The sequence below is a fragment of the Quercus suber genome, unplaced genomic scaffold, assembly GCF_002906115.3.
Source record: "Quercus suber isolate HL8 unplaced genomic scaffold, Cork oak 2.0 scaffold_1059, whole genome shotgun sequence".
NCBI lineage: Eukaryota > Viridiplantae > Streptophyta > Magnoliopsida > Fagales > Fagaceae > Quercus > Quercus suber.
Window position 1 is genome coordinate 26,442 of NW_027070467.1, and position 19,831 is coordinate 46,272.

General features: G+C 32.6%; 1 protein-coding gene across 1 annotated transcript; it reads right to left on the reverse strand.

Annotated features, from left to right (window-relative positions):
• Positions 1-4,745: 4,745 nt before the first annotated feature.
• LOC111992704 (probable inactive purple acid phosphatase 27) lies at positions 4,746-12,780 on the reverse strand. The gene is made up of 12 exons (XM_024024562.2): positions 12,404-12,780; positions 9,598-9,689; positions 9,318-9,384; positions 9,095-9,217; positions 8,861-8,953; positions 8,448-8,580; positions 7,856-7,937; positions 7,633-7,765; positions 6,989-7,194; positions 6,756-6,881; positions 5,829-6,138; positions 4,746-5,236 (listed from the first exon to the last, which is right to left on the reverse strand). Exons 1-12 carry the CDS (start codon positions 12,587-12,589, stop codon positions 4,931-4,933), a joined length of 1,857 nt encoding a protein of 618 aa, XP_023880330.2. The 5' UTR covers positions 12,590-12,780; the 3' UTR covers positions 4,746-4,930.
• Between the last annotated feature and the right edge of the window lie 7,051 nt (positions 12,781-19,831).

The window sequence follows — 19,831 nt, forward strand, 5'->3', positions numbered from 1 at the left end:
GTTACCCATCTTCATTGCCTAAGGTCAACTCGTTGGCTATGCGGTGAGCTTCGTGGACTCCCTAACATTGTCACTTACTAATGGATCCCGACGAAAGTTTGCTTACTCTCTTCAGCTTGTTCTTATCAGCTTCCTCTTATACTTATTGTCTTCAGTTTACCGTCTTCAGCTTACTTTTTTCAACTTACTGCCTTTAGCTTACTGTCTTCAACTTACTGTCTTCAGCTTACTACCTTCAGCTTACTATCTTCAACTTACTACCTTCAGCTTATTGTCTTCAGTTTATTGTCTTTAGCGTACTACCTTCAGCTTACTGCCTTCAGCTTACTATCTTCAGCTTACTACCTTCAGCTTAGAGACTGACGGCTTCATCTTGCGTGATGTCTTCAGTATGCATAATAGAGCTAACGAGTTTTTGGAGATCAACAACTTTTATTTTTCCAATTAAAAATTCCCCTTATCAATAGTTGGCATTTTTTTCTTCTTCTAAACATTGTAATACCAACGGAGCTTATAATAGAAATAGTTGAAACCAAAGGGCTAGCTTAATCCTTTAGTTTTTAATTATTCATAATCCTTTAGAAAGTTTTTAGATATATATATATATATATATGTGTGTGTGTGTGTGTATCACTACTGAAATTCTGGAGTTTAGTAGATGCCAAAACCACAATTTTTTTTTTTTTTTTTAAATTTAAAAACCAAAGCCGTAATTAAAAATACCAAAAATAATGCATGGTAAATTAGCAATTCTCTCAAAAACTTATATTGTTTGAAAATTGTGAATTTAAGCACCTAATTATTATTCTAACACTCTTGTATGTATTGATCCATATTCACTTTAATAAGTATAGACATGATTCAAATATATAACAAATTAGTATGATGTTGAGATAAATTACCAATTGTACCCTTAAGTTGGTTAAAAAAAAAGTAAAATTAATTCTAACAAAGCTAAAAACTCAAAAAAAAAAATTTAAAAATTATAACAAACCAAAATAGAAAATACATAAATTCTTCCAAATCAAGGATGATGCTCTTGTCCCAAGCATTTTAGCATTATCTTCATTGCCTCAACTAGATAGTTGACCGCCACAGAATTCTGTGTGATTTTTAGTATTCTGTACTGCCTTTTAACAGGATTCTTCAACCTACCAAAGTTCCCTCTTCATCATTCCCTCGCCTCTCAATAACTCATTTGACAAGTTTGAACTATTTTTTACACTAATCTCTACAACAGCTGCGAGCAAAATTAATAGAAAAATATGTAGAGAAAAGCACCTTGAAATTTGCTTTGTTAAATGAATCTAACAAATGCAGCTTAGCAATCTCTTCATTTTGGAGGGATTCTTGATTTTTCTCCAACTATATGCCGCCTAATGAGTAAGTTTAGGGTCGACACTATGCAGGCCCCTAGTGCTGTAGCCTTATAAGACAAACTTGTCATTAAGAGTTTCACACATAATACAATTGCAAATAGTATAGAAACTGACAAGAATATATAAAAATGATCAAGAAGCTTATTTATGGAGTTTAAAATAAATATAAACATAAACATAAACATAAAAAAATAGATAATAAAATATTAGAAATTGGAAAACTATACATTGTATATATGTAAAACCAAAATTGAGAGAAAATCCAATTAGTTTCGAAAATTGAAGTCTAATTCTATTCCATATGTCAATTTTTTTTTTTAAATTTTTTTTATAATTTTGGTTTGAGTATTTATCACTCACTAGTACGTATGTAATGAATTGTAGTGGTGCTATTGATATTAATTTGGTTATTGAACATATAGGACATTGATTCGACTAGGACATTTAGAGGTATTAAAATGGTTTTTCCTTACATTTTTATGATATTGGCTACCCTAAGTTTCTCATTACACTACTACTATATATATAATTTTGAAAATTACTATTAGATACTGCATATACAATATCAATTCAGAATCATTGTCCATGAAATTCTACTAAATACAACACAGAATAAAGAATAAATTGGTCTAGTAGTATCTTCTAAATTGAATGAGAATAAGTGCATGAGATTGTTCAGCTTATTTATAATTTATCATGTTCAAGATCTTCACATACAAAGTATCTGAATAGAAACAGTATAAAAAATATACTTATTAGTTTAGTGAAAAAATAACAACAAAAATCTAAACAATTTAATTTTTATGGAAAGCTAACAAAAGCAAAATCCAATTTTGATTCAAATTGAATTTTCTTTAAGTTTTGGTTTATATATATAGTAATGGTCTGTACATATATAGTAATGGTATATTACATAAGTGGCTTATAAATTTGAATTATTTTTAGTTACACAAAAAATGGCTCATAAATATAAAATCATTCAAACTCTCTCTTTCTCTAATTTTATATATAAGAGTTAGATATATTATTAGATTTTTTTATGGTTTATTTATATTGGACTCCTCATTTTTTACACTGAATTAACTCACTTGACACAAAAATTGAAAATTTTAAATTATGTAGGACATGTGGCACAGAATTAAACTCTAATTAAAATCTTTTTTTTTTATTTTTTACATTGAATTAACTTATTACTTGGCACAAAAATTAAAAAAACATAGATTAGATGGGACATGTGGCGCAAATTTAAACTCTAATTGAATTCCAATTTGAAATCTAATTGGATTTTCTCTTAGTTTTGGCTTTTAATATATATATATATATATATATAGGTAAAACTTAGAGAAAACTAATTAGATTCTACAATTGAAGTCGAATTTTATGCCACATGTCCTAAATTATTTATTTTTAGAGAGTTTTATTTCTTAATTTTGGAACCAAATGTGAGACAACATCATAAATATTCATTTAAATGAGTTATTGAGTATAAAATCCAAAGAGTCTAAAATTAATGAACCGAAAAAAAAAAAAAAAAAAAAAAGTGCTTCACAATATCAAAAATTAAGAATTAATAAAAAAAAATTAAAATATATGAAAATTTTACATTTTCTATCTAATAATATTCTTACAAGATTTTTTAAAGAGTAAACAAAATATAAGAATGACTATATAGTAATAGTATTTAAATTATATATATATATATATAAGAATTATATTATGCATCTTAATGTATTTCTTTTAAGTATATTCATGTATATTTATAGGGTTACAAACTAGTATGTATATTTTGCCAAAACTCAGAGAAAATCCAGTAAAATTTTAATTGGATTCTCAATTTTGTACCACATGTCCTATTTAATTTTTAATTTTGTGCAAAGTGAATTATTGAGTGTAAAAATTGAAGAGTCCAAGCCCAATTAAATTCTAAATTGGATTTCAATTTGAGTCAAATTTTTCATCACGTGCATCTAAGTTTTGAATTTTTATGGCAAGTAAATTATTAAGTACAAAAATTGAAGAGTCTAAAACCAATTAAATTTTAAAACACACACACACACACACACACACATATATATGAGACACCATGACATATTTTAAAAATGTAAGCTAATAGCATGTATAATTTGAATATTTTCTAAAAATAAATGTATAATTTGAACTCGTGCATATGCATGAGGCTACACACTAGTCTACGTATATGTGTGTGTGTGTGTGTGTGTATATATATATATGCTTTTTAAAACCAAAGTTTAGAGAAAATTTAATTAGAATCAAAATTGGATTTTGCATTTGTTAGCTTTTTATATAAATTAATTATTTTTATTTTTACTGTTATTTTTTCTTTAAACTAATGAGCGTATTTTTTTTATACTGTTTCTATTCAGATATATTGTATGTGAAGATATTGAACATAACAAATTGTAATGAAATTGAACAATTTTATGCACCTATCTCCATTCAATTTAGGAGATACTATTTGACAAATTTATTATTTTTATTTTATGTTGTATTAAGTAGAATTTCACATACAATAATTGTGAATTGATATTGTATATGCAGTATAAAATAGTGATTTTCAAAATCATATACTTAATAGCAATATAATGAGAAACTTGGCGTAACTAATATCATGAAAATTATAATCTATTTTAGTACATCCAAATGTCCTAGTCGAACTATTTCCTATATATTTAATAACACAAACCAACATCAATAGCACCACTACAAACCAACTATTTCCAAATGTCCTAGTCGAACTAAGTTGCAGTAACTCTTGCAAAATATACACATGTCAAGTGACCATTTGGTAAAAAATCCAATCTTGACAAGGAAGTTTTCATTTGAATATAAGTCCAGATAGATGTTTATTTAAGGTATTGACATGTGTGCATTTTTGTAGGAGTTGTTACAAGTAATTAGTTTGTAACAATTCTTTTCCCTCAAAAGTGTGTTAATATTTGCTGAATGATTTGTTCAATCTTTTAGCTTTTAAGGAAAAAAAATAAAATTGATATAAGTATGAAAAAGAACATCTATAATTCGATTAAGATTTGTGCAAACACTCTAAATAAACAACAAGTTATAAATTAGAAAATCTGAATAAAAGTATATTATGCATAGCATATATTGGGATACATAGAATGACAACATTTTTTGCATATATTTCACGAGATAGTGGGTGCATTCGTATAAATTGTTGAAAATTTGTGTTTTGAGTTTAAAAGCAGCGATTGTAAAAAAGTTATGAAGAGTTTGTGATTCTATTTTGAAAATGCTCTTTTATTCTTCCAAAATGTCCAACCAAATGGACTAGTGAACACAATGATAAGTGTGGAAAAGTAGACAGAAAGGGGAAGGAATCATGAATGGAGAAGAAACTAGCACTAGTAGATATTAATATATTTCACAAAACATTTGCATCAATGCAAAGCAATGATGCTTATTAACAAGCGTCATACATAAGTTTCCTCCAAAAAGGAATTTTAAGATTAAAAGTTCTAACAAACATAATTAGTACATAAGTTTCCTTCGAAGGGATTTTAGGACAAAGCTCAAGACGCCAAGGTGGATGGTCCACAACTGTCATGGACACAAGAAATGACATCTTTGTACTCTCTGTTAATGGTGAAGGAATCATATACCTCTCCATCTCTGCTTTTCTTGTACTCAAAGAGGAGAGAAGAGCGATTGAATGCTGTCATTTTGACAAATCCCCAGTCAGCATCTCTGTATAAACTCCAATTGGGTATTGTGTCAAAGAATGATCCTAGGTGGTGCCCTCCACCTCCGACAACAACATGGATGGTTCCATTCATGGTACCCGAATAATGGGATTCTTCTGAATTAACACATACATTCTACATCACCAGCATTAATAAAACATTATTAGAAAAAATTGCATGCAAGTTATCTTAAAATTTAATAGTTAATGCACTATCTTGAAACTCAAAAGAGAAAGATATTATAGTACAGCGGGACATATATGCGCATTGCTCAATGTGTTATCCTTCTTGTAATGTAATGAAAATTTTGCATGACCATAGAAGCTTATATTAAGCAGTGAAATTGAGTGTTTGAAACTATGTAGAAAGACGTAAAATGGTTTCCAAAATGTCCGAATATTATCCAAAAACCTTGACTACGTTTTTAAATGGCTACATTGTTCTGAGGTGCTCAAACTAAACCAAGACTCATTAAAGTTAACCTTTACAAATCTACTAATATGCAGTGACTAAGCATTTCCAGGATGCATTAACTGCATGCATTAAACAATATGCATACAGTAGCATTCAATGATGGTGTGCCATGAGTTTCATAGACACTATCTCATAGTGAAATAAATTAATGTATAAATGAGAATGAGTTACATATGAATGCATATTCATAGGCACGTAAGTTTGTTTACATTTAGAGTTGTGGAACCTCCGTATTAGGTTGCTCTATCCATACCTGGTAAATGGGGCATGTCCTTTCATAGGCATGGACGTGGCCATAGAAAGCGATATCAACCCTGTACTTCTGCCAAAGCCTCTGCAAGTCATCCCTGCCCATGGGCTCTTCAAACGAGCCTTCTTCGCCAAACCAATCGTTAGAGGAATACCCAAGGGGACGATGAGCAACAAAGATTAACCAAGGTTGCTTTCGTCTATCAACTGATGCAAGGCATTTCTCAAGGAACCTATATTGTTCTGAGCCCTTTCTCCAGTCATGCTCGCTATCAGCTACACAAAAGTGGAACATGCCATAATCCGTTGAATACCTGTATGTTAATGGAAATTGTGGTCACAAAAACATAGAATGACAAACACACTCTACAACAAACTAATTTGTGTTAGAGAAAGTGGACCAAACTAACTATTGAACAAGGTTTGACAAGAGTTCAACTCGTCCTGTCCTTTTAAGTCTAACCAAACTCATAGCAATGGGTTGCAAATGTAAAGATAATAGTCGTATATGATTCATTTCTTGATGTAGCTCACTCGATGTAGGACTTAACACACTCCCATGCAATACTTTCAGAATCTCACTTTGATACAATATGTTAAAACTCGAGGAAGTGCTAGTAACATGTGGGCGAAAGGACCAGTCTCAATTAGGTTCCTCATAATGGCTTTTGTAGCTTATATCAACTTAGTGAGCCCCCAATTTGAGACTCAGCACATACCTATGTAACGCTGTCACAATGCCACAATACAAGCTGAGCTATTTCATGTGCACTACAAATTAATTGGATCACCAATCTGACCAAAAAGTAGCAAGTGGTCAAATGTCATGCCGAGTGCTTGGGTGGAGTTATTCTCTTATGCACTACTAATAGCAAAAAATATGTTTATTTGTGTGTAACTGTGCTATCTGTATTGCTCAGGCTCATCTTACCAGAACTTAGCTCTGTTCTCTGCAGGAACGTAGTATAAGGTCTCTGCAATCACACCACATTCCCCACCGGAATCTGTACTTGTATAGAAAGAACCTGAATCCGGCCAATCTCGTTCATGATTACCACTGCAAGATAATCAACTAAAAATTTATTAATGGACATTTTCATCAAGTAATACCTAAAATCTTAATCTTAATATAGATGAAAACAAGTAATGATCAGTTACACAAACCTGGCAACCATATAAGGAACAGCCGATGCAATGGGCTCCACCTGTGCTGTGAATTGGTCCCAATCTGCAACATATCCATCTGCATATGATATATCTCCTATGTGGAAAACTATATCATAATTTGGTAAGTCCTTGATGAGTTGGTCAGTAGTGTTAAGTGCACCCGGATCTTTACTACTGTATTCATTTGAGCCATCACGTTCTCCCTAAAGGAAATAGGAAGAAATATGAATCTTTTTCCCATCAATCATTTTACAACAAACTCAATTTGGCCAACAATACACACTCATACAAAAACTTTTAAGGAAGGGATTTGAGCCTTCATTCCTAGCAAGACAGAGAAGTTGTATGGTCATATGAATTCAGCTATGACAAGAACCCAAATGATTGAAAGAAAAAATCATGTCTTCTTAGGAGAAATGATGATTGTTTTTTTTTTTTTTTTTTTTAATTGTCTCATCACTTTTGCCTATATTTCATGGGAGAAACTAAGTTATTAGTTGATGTCTTAATCTATAAATTTCTATAAAAAAATGTACTAATAGGTTGGTTTGGAGCATTGGAGTTTTTTTTCTTCCAAAAGGTGATTACTTATTTCATTCAATTATTATTTTCTATTGTTTATTCTTTTGTGTAGGTTTTACCTTCCCCATGTCACCAAATATTATAACACGTTGTAAGGAGTCTTGTCCAGGATATGGGGATGATTTGAAAGTATAGTTTTTGCCCCAAACATATGAACCATTAGATAAGATATGACCCATCCTGTAGGAGTACCTGAAATCCATCATATATAACAACCTTTAGCAAATATCATTAATACTTTCAATAAGACTTTTATGTCATGGAAATGAGTTAAATACATACACAGTGTTTGGCCACAAATTTGTCAAGAAACTTGTATGTGTGAAACCAAGATCATGCCAGCCAACTGTTCGTGCCGGTGCACCTGCAAAGCAATAAAGAAATCTCATCACGAAACAGCATTATATACCATGAATTGAAAAGAAATTTGTGTCCACAGTGATAAAACCTCATCCAGTTCTGTGTAACATACCTAGAAATTAAAATGAAGAATGATCCATTTGTAAAGAGGAATAAACAAATTAGTGATCAAGACTTTCTAACCATTAATGGTTATGAATAAGCAGGTTAAGGATAAATCCTAGGATTTGTTGTGTCTTCAACCATTAAAAGTCACTTGACAAACTCAATTGTTTGCAATATAGGACAAGACACAGTCTACATACTTGATGACTGATGGTTGCTTGTTGATAGTTTACTATTTCAAGAAAAAAAAAAGTGAATAATCAGATGCTTTTTTCACCACTAAAAGCTTTATCTAAAACTAAAAAGTTAAATGGATCAAGTATAGTGTGATCTAATAACAAATTGGAATTCATAAGTAAAATTGTGTAATGTGGTGCAATTGTGGGTATATGAAACATGTTTAACATACCACACATGCTGTTTTGTTCAACTGTCAATGTTCCAGCAGGGGACCGTGTACGTGTCTCTTCTCCCTTCAAACCCCATTCAACAAATGGAACAGCTTCATCTATGGAATAGCCACTCGTCCAAGTTACTGTCATCTGCATAACATCAAAAAATTATATATGTATTGTATGTGTATCTGCTCATATATAACCTAAACTAGAGTTGATTAATCAAAGATATAGAGTTAAATTACGACATTTTTGACAATCACTAGAGGGTTTGGGCCTTTATTTTACGACATTCTCCTTGCAAGCAAGCTTTATGTAGAAATTTAAAAGAGAAAAAAAAATTAACATTTTTGAGGAATTGAGACATGAAAATATAATTTGTATTAGAAGTTTTTAAAGAGAACCATCAATATTAGTGTAAACTTACTTCATTCCATAACTTTCCATGAGCTAGGCGTGCATATAAAGGTGCTTTTGGATTGGAAAATGTTATGACATTTGAAACTGCGACCAACACAGGCTGCAACACAATCCACATATATATGATAGTATCATTGACATATCATCAGTGAAATTACTTAATCTGGACAGTATAAGATAGAGATGCAGATAGGCATATTCATGAAGAATAAGAAAAGTATAGAAAGATTCCTTGACACACATTTGACAAACCGCCTGAAAACAATGCAAAGGAGAAATCTGCCCGTTGATTGATCAACTGGAACTTCAAAGTATTGTTGCCTGTTTGGTTATAGTTTGCATTGGAGAAATTTGCGTACTTGTACTGGAAGAAAGACATTCATGTCACAAAGGCTAGAGAAGCAAAAAACAAGATGCTCTATGTGTTACTTAAATCTCACTTTCAATCTTTACACTATATGCACCTTTATCGGGCTTGTACATAAATATGGAGACTGGAATTCATCATTTTCCACTGAACAAGTTGATGAGCTGCCATTTCAAAATAAATTCCTTCAATTTCTAGACTAATTTATAGAAGATTCAAAATTAATATATGTATATAGTACTATATTCTCCATGAACTTGTCCTGGAACAATGTCTTATATATATATATATATATATATCAAAGTTGTGTTCTATTCAAAATTGCCTGAGTCCAGAAAAAAGGTGTAGCTAGATAATGATACAAAGATTAACATTACTTGAAATTTGCAGGAGAATAAACTGCAACCCAATCATCATCGGAAGGATCAGGGTTTACAAGATCCACAGTAACCCATGCTGTACCCTCACCCTGTACAATCATATATCAAATCAATATCAGAATTAGGATTTGATTTCAACCAGAATAAAATTCACAACAAACATCTAACATACATTTTTTTTTTATCACTTTTGAACCTTATAAAACATTGATAAAAATAGAAAATTTTTTTTTATTATTTATTTTCAATAAGCAAGGGGATTCTTGGTCCACAATATTACAAACACATCATATTTCACAGTATCTTAGATTAAAATTTGTGATTAGTGCAATGTTACTTTTACGTTGAACCGTTATTAACATCAATTTATTCATTTTTACCTAAGGCATGTAGTTGTGAAAAAATTGTTAAATTTCTTTATGTATCAAGACCTATTATTTTTTTGTGTGATAAGGGCTATGATTCCATCCTTGAATCTACACATGTGAAGTAAATATTATTAAAAAAATGTAAAAATTTGTGTGAGAATTTTTACATTTTTTTATTTGTTAATGTAAGCCGACACATTTGCAACACAATAAGGGGGGAAAACGACTTGTTAAAAGTGAGTAAAAATCAAGCATTGTTTATATAAGTAGGTGCATGTTTTTATACTCAATAAGTCTGATGAACCGAAAAAATTTTATAATATTTCTTATGACTGTCTATGTGGTATATTATAATTGGTATAAAATAAAATAGTATTAGTGCTGATTGTGAAAAAAATAGTATAATAAATTAACTTTTACGTCTCTAATTCCGCTATTTTATAAATGTTGTCTTTGATGTGGATGCTTGTCAAATTCACATAGGACGGCTAAAGCCAAGGTCAAGCTTAATTACCAAGCACCGTGTGTTTTACCTGTTCTTATCATTTTTGTTTTTTGTTTTGTTAAGGAGGAATTGAGAGAAGAGAAAAGTAGAAACTCAGCTTTAAGTTGTAAACGAAACCATGGATTAAGGTTTAGGCAGCCCATGTGAAGGAATAAACAAACCTAATTGCTTAACCGACATGCATAATTTTAAAGTTGACTAGGTACACTTTGGCTGTTAAATTTTTGTGTTGTTTTTATTTTGTTCATTTACATTGCAAAATTTTTATTTTTATTATTCACAACTGATTTCATTTTCACACTGGTCCTTTTATCTGAATTTTGATAGTAATATTCCCTACAAAAAAAAAAAAGAAAAAAAAAAAAGAACTCCCTATATTTCAAAGTATTTTAGAGCTAGTATTTCATGAATTAATTAAATATCAATATTAATGACTATATTAATTGGGTAAAATACAATCTATTCTCCTAAAGTTTAGGCTAATGTGTCAGTTAAGATTCATTTCAAAATTGACCAATGTGTTTTCTAATCATCATGACAAATAGTAAAAAAATGAGTAATAATTTAAAATTAAAATTAAAATTTTTTGAAATGTCTTGAACACGGCTAGTATTAGCATAAATCTCAAAATAGTGAAATATTTTATCCTTTAAATTAAGGTCTCAATCATTATTTTATTTTATTTTTTCAGGAAAATGCCATTTTAGTCAACCTATTCATCGATTCATTTCTTTCTAGGATGATAAGTAAAAGATTTGTGTATCTACCAAATGACGTGTAGGATTCATTTATTTTGACACCTCCCCACTGAATTAATATTTAGCTTAGCTTGAATGGGGAAAAAAAAATATATATATATATATAGATATATATATAAAGTTTAAAATGATTATTTTTAATTCTTAACAAATGCCATTTTACCACAGGGTGAGTTAAGTCAAATAGTGCCGGTTTGGATAACACTGAAAGTTGCGTTGCGTTTTTAGAATCCACGTTTTGGAACTTTTTTTTTTAGTACATGAACAGTAAAATCACTATGCAGGAGACAATTATTACTGTTTACGCACTGTAGTACACTGTTCACGTACTGTATCAATACTGTTCACTTATTAAAAAATATTAAAAATGGGTTCTACGGTACTATTCATACATTTAAAAATTATTTTGCTATAGTGTTTTCAGCAAGAATCAGTTTTTAGCAATAATAAGCAACAATAAGTTGTATCCAAATAGACCCTATATAGTACCATACGAAGCCTCAGTTTAAACCTCGAGAGAGGGTGGGGGATATTTTCATAATAATATTTTGAAATAGTGCATATATATATATATATATATAACTAATTAAAGAGATTGATTTTAATTAGTTCTTAACGAATAAAAAGTGATTGATTTTTCCTGAGAAAATGCATGCACACACACAAGGGGAGGAGATATGATTTTAACACAAAAATACACTACATATTCTACTTAAAAGTCATAATAACTTTTAAGGGAGTGTATTATGAGATAGGGCAAGGCTTCTATCCAGTGGAAATTTCCACTAGACACGTCCAGATTTGGACACGTGTCCAAGAGCGAACACGTGTCTATCATTCAATGTGTCCAATGGAAACTTCCACTGGACACAAGCCACACCGTATGAGATAATACCTTTGTTTTTAATTAAATTTTATTTTTAAAAACAAACACATACAAAAAAGAAAAAATTAAGTAAAATGACCGTATTTAGTCTTTAATGTCTAATGGAGTGATAATGTGACAATTTTTAGTATCACCCCATCGCACAAGGGAATAAATACTATAAATTTACATACTAAAATCACTCATGAACTAAACTTAAGGTTTCTCAAAAAAAAAAAAAAAAAACTAAACTTCAGGGAATATATATATATATATATATAAATGCTTGATTTAGTGTTGGGTATACCTCGGAGCCGAGAATGAGTGGGGTCGCTGTAATGATGACCGAGTCACGGAATCCAGGAGTGGTTTTATAAATGTTGAACTTGGACAGAGGATGCTTGTCATATTCATGAACACGGTGAGCCGAAACCAAGCTCAAGCAAAAAAGCACAATCGTAAAGAACTTCAGGCAATGAGACCTGTCTTCCATATTTTTTTTTTTTTTGAACTTTTTTTTCTTATAGTTATGTTGTGAAAGTAGTAGAAGTAGATCAATAAAGTAAAGGAATATTAGAGACTAAGAGAAGGAGAAGCAAAGAAACTACTCGATCAGCTAAAATGTTGATCGAGACCCATGCATTTATGGCTGTGGATGTGAGAAAATATGAACGATATGGAAGGGCTTATAAAGAGATGGAGCGATTTGTCGGTGTGTGATGATAATTTCTTCTGTGGCCTTCTACGTACGTTCTCTTTGTCTGATTGCACTAAAGTTTTTTGTCGTACTACAATAAAGCTTATTATTTTTTTTACCCCCAACAATTTTACAGCTTACCGTTCCATTTAATATTATTTATTTTTGTTAGCTTATTTTACTATTTAATTTATTTTTATTATTATTTATAAGTTTTATTTCATGAGTTTTATTGTACTATTTCAACAAATTTTACTTTTATTTACAGTATTTTTAGCAAAAAAATTTTAGTTTTACCTAATAAGTTATTCCTAAACAGACACGTGTGCGTTGGGCATTGATTATTTTTGCCAGCTTATTTTTGCTACTATTTATGGGTCTCACTGTACTTTTTGGTACTATTCATGAGTCTTACTATACTATTTCAATTAACTTTTACATTTATTTACAATACTTTCAGCAAAAAGTATTTCGTTTCAATTAAATAAGTTGTTCAATGAAATTTTTGATATATTGTTTTTATCGAAATAAGTTTTTTGCAAAAAGAAATGTAAATAAAAATAAAATAATGTACTTGCAAAAATATATGTACATACATTGTTATTTTTAAATTAACATGTTTTGTTTATCCTATGGAAAAAAAAAAAAATGAACATCCTGACTAAAGAATGTTAAGAATTTAGATTCAATAAAAGTAACATTTTCGCAAATCTTAGATGAAAAACTATTATTAGTTTTAAATTGGGTCACCATAAACATCTCTTTTTTAGTCATAAATAATAGATTCTTATATAAAATTTGTTATAAAATTGTTGTAAAAATATTATGGATGTAACATTTTTCACAAAAAGTAATCTTGACCCCAAACATAGTCCTTAATCCTTTAAACAAAAAAATCAACTAACAATAAGAATATGCCAAACAACAACAAATAACAATAAGAATATGCCAAACAACAACAATGTACAAAATATTCAACAAAAAAAAACAAAAAAAAAAAAAACCATGCAAGAAAATAAAAATAAAACCACTAAAAATTCATAACACTCGTTCAACCCATTCCGTAAAAATTATTCATAATTTTTTTCTCTAACAAATGGTACCAAGAGAGATACTATAAATGGTGAGTTCTACTTGTTGGCGCCGATACCTTTGCTTTTCTTGGCTTGCAGTTGCAATAGGTATCATATGTTGCTTCCTATCTCATTCTCTTTTCGTCTCACTTTCTCCATGTTTCTCTTCCTTATAATCATTTCAGATCTCTTTCACTTTAATCTCGGCATTATCAACTATCAAGTCTCTTTTTATCTATCATTAGTTACTTTTTGTTTTTCATTTTGTTAATTAGTATAAAGAAATTGTAAAATTTCATGCATTTGCATTTTTTATGATATCGATATATTTAAGTTCTCTTTTATTAGATTTTGTATAATTTAAGGTCTTAATGACTATGCTAAAAATAATCCTGGAGCTACCATTGAATTGAAAATCATCTCCATTAATTTATAGGATGCCAAGACCCATTTAGTAATGTTAGAGATATATTAGCCCAACAAGTAAAATATTTTCTTGTTGTTATGTGATAAATATTTGTTGCAATTCAAAAATGTTTTATTCTTAATGTTTTGGTAGTAGCCTATAGAATTTATTTTAGAAAAGATTTTCCTAAACTCATTATTCTAAAATGGAAGTTTTAACTGGATTAGATTCCATGGTTTTTTTTCCCCTTTGTTTGGAGATTTTCCTCCTAAAATTTGGCATCTTGATTGTGGATTGTTACTAATTGTTGTAAAAATATTGTAGACATAGCATTTCTCATTGTTTAATGGTTATTATGCTTGCTAAATTTATTTGAAGTGCTCGTTCAATTTGCACAACGAGGAAATGAAGGAAATAATTCCATTGCTTGTGCCATGTTGTTTGAATTTTTTTTTTTTTTTTTTAATTTATGGGAACATGAACGTGTTGTTTGAATTAATTAGTTATCTTTTCCAAAAATTTTAAACCTTATTATAGTTGAGGACATAAAATACTAGGTTAATATTAGAATTTTTTTTTTTTTTTTTAAAGGGTCATGTTGTGTGCATTAGCCCCAAAATGTTAAATCAGTAGCTTAAAAAAAAAAAGAGTTGAACGAAACCAACGACTAAAAAGAACACACATTGCCTAGTAGAATCAGTGCCCCTAAAAAAATAGCTTAGGTTTTGCTCTCTACAAAGAGAATGTTTTTAAAACAAAAACAATATGCTTTTTTTACTAACATTTCATTTTGTGATATATAAATTACACCTTTCAGTTGGTTAATTGTCAATATAATCTTGTAAGTTTTATTTTGGTCATTTTAGTCATGTAAGTTCATATTTACTGTTATCATTAATTCTTCTGTACATCTTTTAACAACTTGTCATTTTAGTCATATAAGTTCACATCCCACCACCTTGTTTTTCATAGGTTTTTGGAGATTCAAAAACCTGCTAGTGTGCTAGTATGAGGAGATTAGAGAAAGCAACAGACTTTTGGAAGAATGATAGCTAAATGTCACTCTTTCTAGAACTGTTTTGAAATGGATGTTTAAAATGGGTATTTATATGCTTAAACTAGGATTTCTAGGGATTTCTAGAGCGCCCTAGAAAATTGGGTGCTGTGCCCTTTAAGACTGAGTCATTGTGGGACTTATTTATGGAAAAATATGGTTTTTGGAGCAAGTTACATACCACTCATGTAAATGCGTAAGCATTCTTTGATATGTTGATAACATCGTTACCCAAATTTCAAATGAACATATCTCACTCATCTTGTACCCAAATACAGTCAAATTTGTGTCCATTTTGAAGAAATGGATCTCTAATTTTCAATAATACAAGTCTCACTCAAAAATTACTTGTGATTAAAGAGATATGGGCAAAAAGTGATCAGAGGTTATTGAAATTCAATAGTGAATTCAGCATATATATTGTTCAACTGTTTTTGAGTTCGTTCACTTTGGTTCTCTAAAGAGGCTGTATCCCACCTTATTTCATCATCATTGTGTTTATTACTATTGTTGGAAGCTTTTATTTTAACTTTACCAAGAACTTTACTTAAACTATACTGAATGCATGATCATGACTTTCACTAAAATATTTTATCCTAGCTTTGTTGGATCCATCCTAAAAGCTTTAATTACCAAACACGTTTTTTAATTGCTGAGTATTTTATATCAATTGATCTCATCTTAAAGTCTTAATGCAATTAAAACACTTTGCAATCAATCAATCTTAGTGTCATTATTGGACATTGTAGGCTATTTTAGCATGATTCCAAAATTACTAAATAACCCCTCTCTCTATCTCTCTCATTTTCTTTTAATAATTAATGATGTATCAAAGTAAAACACATGTTCTCAGTAGCAAAAAGTCCCCAACATTTTTTAAATTAATTAATTTAATTTTTTTTTTTTTTGATTGTGCCAGGCGTGTATATATACTATATAATAACTTACTATTTTCATTTTCATTATTATATTTTTATTTATTTATTTTGATGCAACATCTTCATTTTTCACGTTTATATTATTTTAGTTATTTATGGTGGTATCAGGTCCAATTAAAAACGTGAGATAAGGTGTCCAGAAACATCACAAAATGTATAGTAGAAATCTTTTAATAAAATCATTACTATGATGGTCCCATAAATGTTTTTTTTTTATTTTTTTTTTAATCATTGTGGAAAAATTGTTAAATTTCTTTATGTATCAAGACTTATTATTTTTTTGTGTGATAAGGGCTATGATTCCATCCTTGAATCTACACATGTGAAGTAAATATTATCAAAAAAATGTAAAAATTTGTGTGAGAATTTTTACATTTTTTTATTTGTTAATGTGAGTCGACACATTTGCAACACAATAAGGGGGAAAAACGACTTGTTAAAAGTGAGTAAAAATGAAGCATTGTTTATATAATTAAGTAGGTGCATGTTTTTATACTCTATAAGTCTGATGAAACAAAAAAATTTTATAATATTTCTCATAACTGTCTATGTGGTATATTGTAATAGGTATAAAATAAAATAGTATTAGTGCTGGTTGTGAAAAAAAATAGTATAATAAATTAACTTCTACGTCTCTAATTCTGCTATTTTATAAATGTTGTCTTTGATGTGGATGCTTGTCAAATTCGCATAGGAGGGCCGCCCCTTCGTTTGACCTTGTATAAAATCTCAGAGGTAGACATTTCTTCCTCACTTTGCAACTCTCAGACCATCCCACAAGAACAAGCACACAAATGCTCCGAGCTCTTCCAATCGCCGATTTCAATCCTTCCCAGAGTTTTCAAGAATCCTTCTGTGAGTTCAGAGACCGGTTTCTAGTTCAATTCTTTTAAGTTTTCATCATCTCAATCCTTCAGTTTTCTCTTCGGCCGTCCTTTTTTTTCCCTTTGAGCGACCATTTCCTCACTGCCACACCGTACCTCCATTTTTTCCGTTAAGGAGCGATGGGTAAACTCGAGTATTTGGTAGACAGTCCTGCCTAGTTAGAGAAATTTAGGGCTACATACTGCATACCTCCAAACGTGGGTGTGAGGTATTGCCCTCCAAAGAAAATACTAACTGATCGAAAAATGGGAGAAGTCGTGATTCCTGTCATTGCCTTCCTAGAAGAGGGAATGACAATTCCTATGGGACCTATCACCACTAGCTACCTTCGAAATCATAGGATTACCCCTTGGCAATGTGCGCCTAATATGTTTAGGATCTTAGGAGCAATTGAGGACCTTAACCGCCACCTAGGATTGGAGCTCACTTGGCTCGACGTGGTGCACATGTATGAGTTCCACAGCCAGCAAGGGGCGGGATATTATTTAAAATCCCGGTCCGACATTGTTAGGCTCATTTCCTGCCTCCCTAAATCCAATAAAGGGATGAAGGATGACTATGTAATCATCTCGAGCGCGTGGCATGACGGCCCTCACTGTCTGACCAAGCCAGGAGAGCCAGGTGGGACATGTTAGACTTAGGCACACTAACCATAGGCTCAGGATCTTCGTCTTTTAACAGTTTTTTATTCTTCTTGTGTTGCTGTTTTCCAGTTTCTAACAAAGCTCTGCTGTGACTTGTGACAGATAAAAGAAACATTTCTCCTCGGCTCAACCTTAGCAACGTCGCCGCGCTAAACTTTTTATTACGGTCAGAGATTTTTGTAAGCGAGGACGGACAACTCCGATCGGCTCCCCTCATCCTAGGGTATACAGCGAAGCCAAAAGACTTCCAACCGGTCGGTAACGCTATTACTCAGGGAGAACGCCACCTCAACCGCATTGACGTCGCGTGGAAGGGTTTTTTGGCACCGCACGATCTTCCACCAGTACCACACCCAAACCCCCAGGGTATTCCCCCTCTCATCCAACCACTTCAGCAAGTCCCCCTCGGACCAGAGGTTGAGGGTGAAAAGGTTGGTTCCTCCACCTCCTCACTAGAGGAACAAATAGACAAGTTCTACTTCGAGGGGGAAGCTTCAGGGGCAAAACAAGTGGTAGAAGTCTCGGATGCTGAGGAAGAAGGTGACAGGCAGTCCAGCGTCCACCCATTTTTGATAACTGCCCTCCCCGACGACTCTTCGGACGAAGACATGGCGGATTTGAAATGCCTAATGAGGAATAGGGGCCAAAAGGCCGAGCAGAAAGGCACTGGGACCTCTCAACCAGTAGTGACCCTGCCTCTAGTGCCTTCCCAGGCTCCTGAACTCGGCTTGAAGCCCATGCCGAACTTACAGAAGAAAAGGCCCCTCGAGCCTGAAGAGAGAGAGGTGGGGGTGCCACCAAAAACAAATAAGCAACAAAAGACGGCGAGAGATCAAGGCAAGAGGGCCTCTTCCACTGAAAGCCGCGACGAGAACGTCGGGGTTGAGGTCCACCGAGGAGTAGGACCTCGCATATGGTCCCCAAGGCTGGAGCTAGATGGCGCTTCCATTCCTTGGGACACATCCCTCAGGAATTATGATGGGGGAAGGGCAGGATATGTTGCTGAGGCCTTGCAACAGCCACTCTTCATCCCTCATGACATGGAGTCCTACAGGCGCTTCAACCAGCAGGAGCTCTTCTTATCCCTTAAGAGGGATATAGCCATGGTAAGTGAACTCCCTCTCTTAATTCAGGTTCTGTTTTTAATTTGTTTTGCTTCCTTTCTTCACCTTATGCTGAAAATGTTGTCATGCAGATTACTCAGCAAATCTACGTTGCCGAGGAATGGAACAAAAAGTCCTACCTTGAGGCTCAAGTAGTAGCCCAATTTCAATTCGAGGCAGAGAAAGCTCTTGGCCAGTTGAAGGAAGAGTATGCTCCCACGTCCGAGCAACTTAAAGCCATGACCAGGTAGAGGGACAACCTTAAGGCCGGCCTTAAAAACGCCGAGACCCAAGCCGAGGAGCAGCGCAAACAATTGCACATGTCAGAGATCAACCTGGCGACCGAAAGGGAGCTAGTGAAGGGTTTCAAAGCTGAACTTCAAAAAGCCAGAGAGGTCGCCCGAGCAGCCGAGCAGGAGGCTCAACTGGCCAAGGAGTCAGTTGAAGTTGAGAGAAAAGCGGCATATCAGTTGGGAGTGGATGAGATTGGGAAACAGCTTACGGAGCAATTTGCTTCGGTTACTCGCGAATACTGCGACGTAACCTGGCAAAAGGCACTGGACGCAGCTGGGGTCCCTCCAGACTCTCACCTGAGGCTACCTGGGAGCATATACTATGAACCAGACATCCGAGAGCTCCCAGAGACCGACCCCCTTCCTGTTCCATAGCTTTTTGAGGCTATGGAGCAAAGCTTAGTTAGTCAAGCTCCCCCATCCACCCTTGATGCACCCAGAGAGGTTGGTCAAGCAGGTGATAAGGGTAAGCTAGCTGAACCAGCCAAAGACAAAGGCCAAGGGTTGGACGAAGAGAAGACTCCTGCTGAGTCCCAGAGCCAAGCCCTAGAAGCTACTGCTCGGGTAGGCCAGGCTGCTGATCTTGTTGTCCCTCCAGCTCAAGAGTAGATACATAGGGCTCTTTTTTTTTTTTTTTTTTTT

What these genes read in the sequence shown, in the direction of transcription:
- LOC111992704 (XM_024024562.2), bottom strand. Translation starts at nt 12,589, where the DNA reads ATGGAAGACAGGTCTCATTGCCTGAAGTTCTTTACGATTGTGCTTTTT. An exon ending in CACTCATTCTCGGCTCCGAG is followed by an intron (nt 9,690 to 12,403) that starts GTATACCCAACA and finishes ATGATTGTACAG; the next exon opens with GGTGAGGGTACAGCATGGGT. An exon ending in AATTTGTGGCCAAACACTGT is followed by an intron (nt 7,766 to 7,855) that starts GTATGTATTTAA and finishes GATGGATTTCAG; the next exon opens with GTACTCCTACAGGATGGGTC.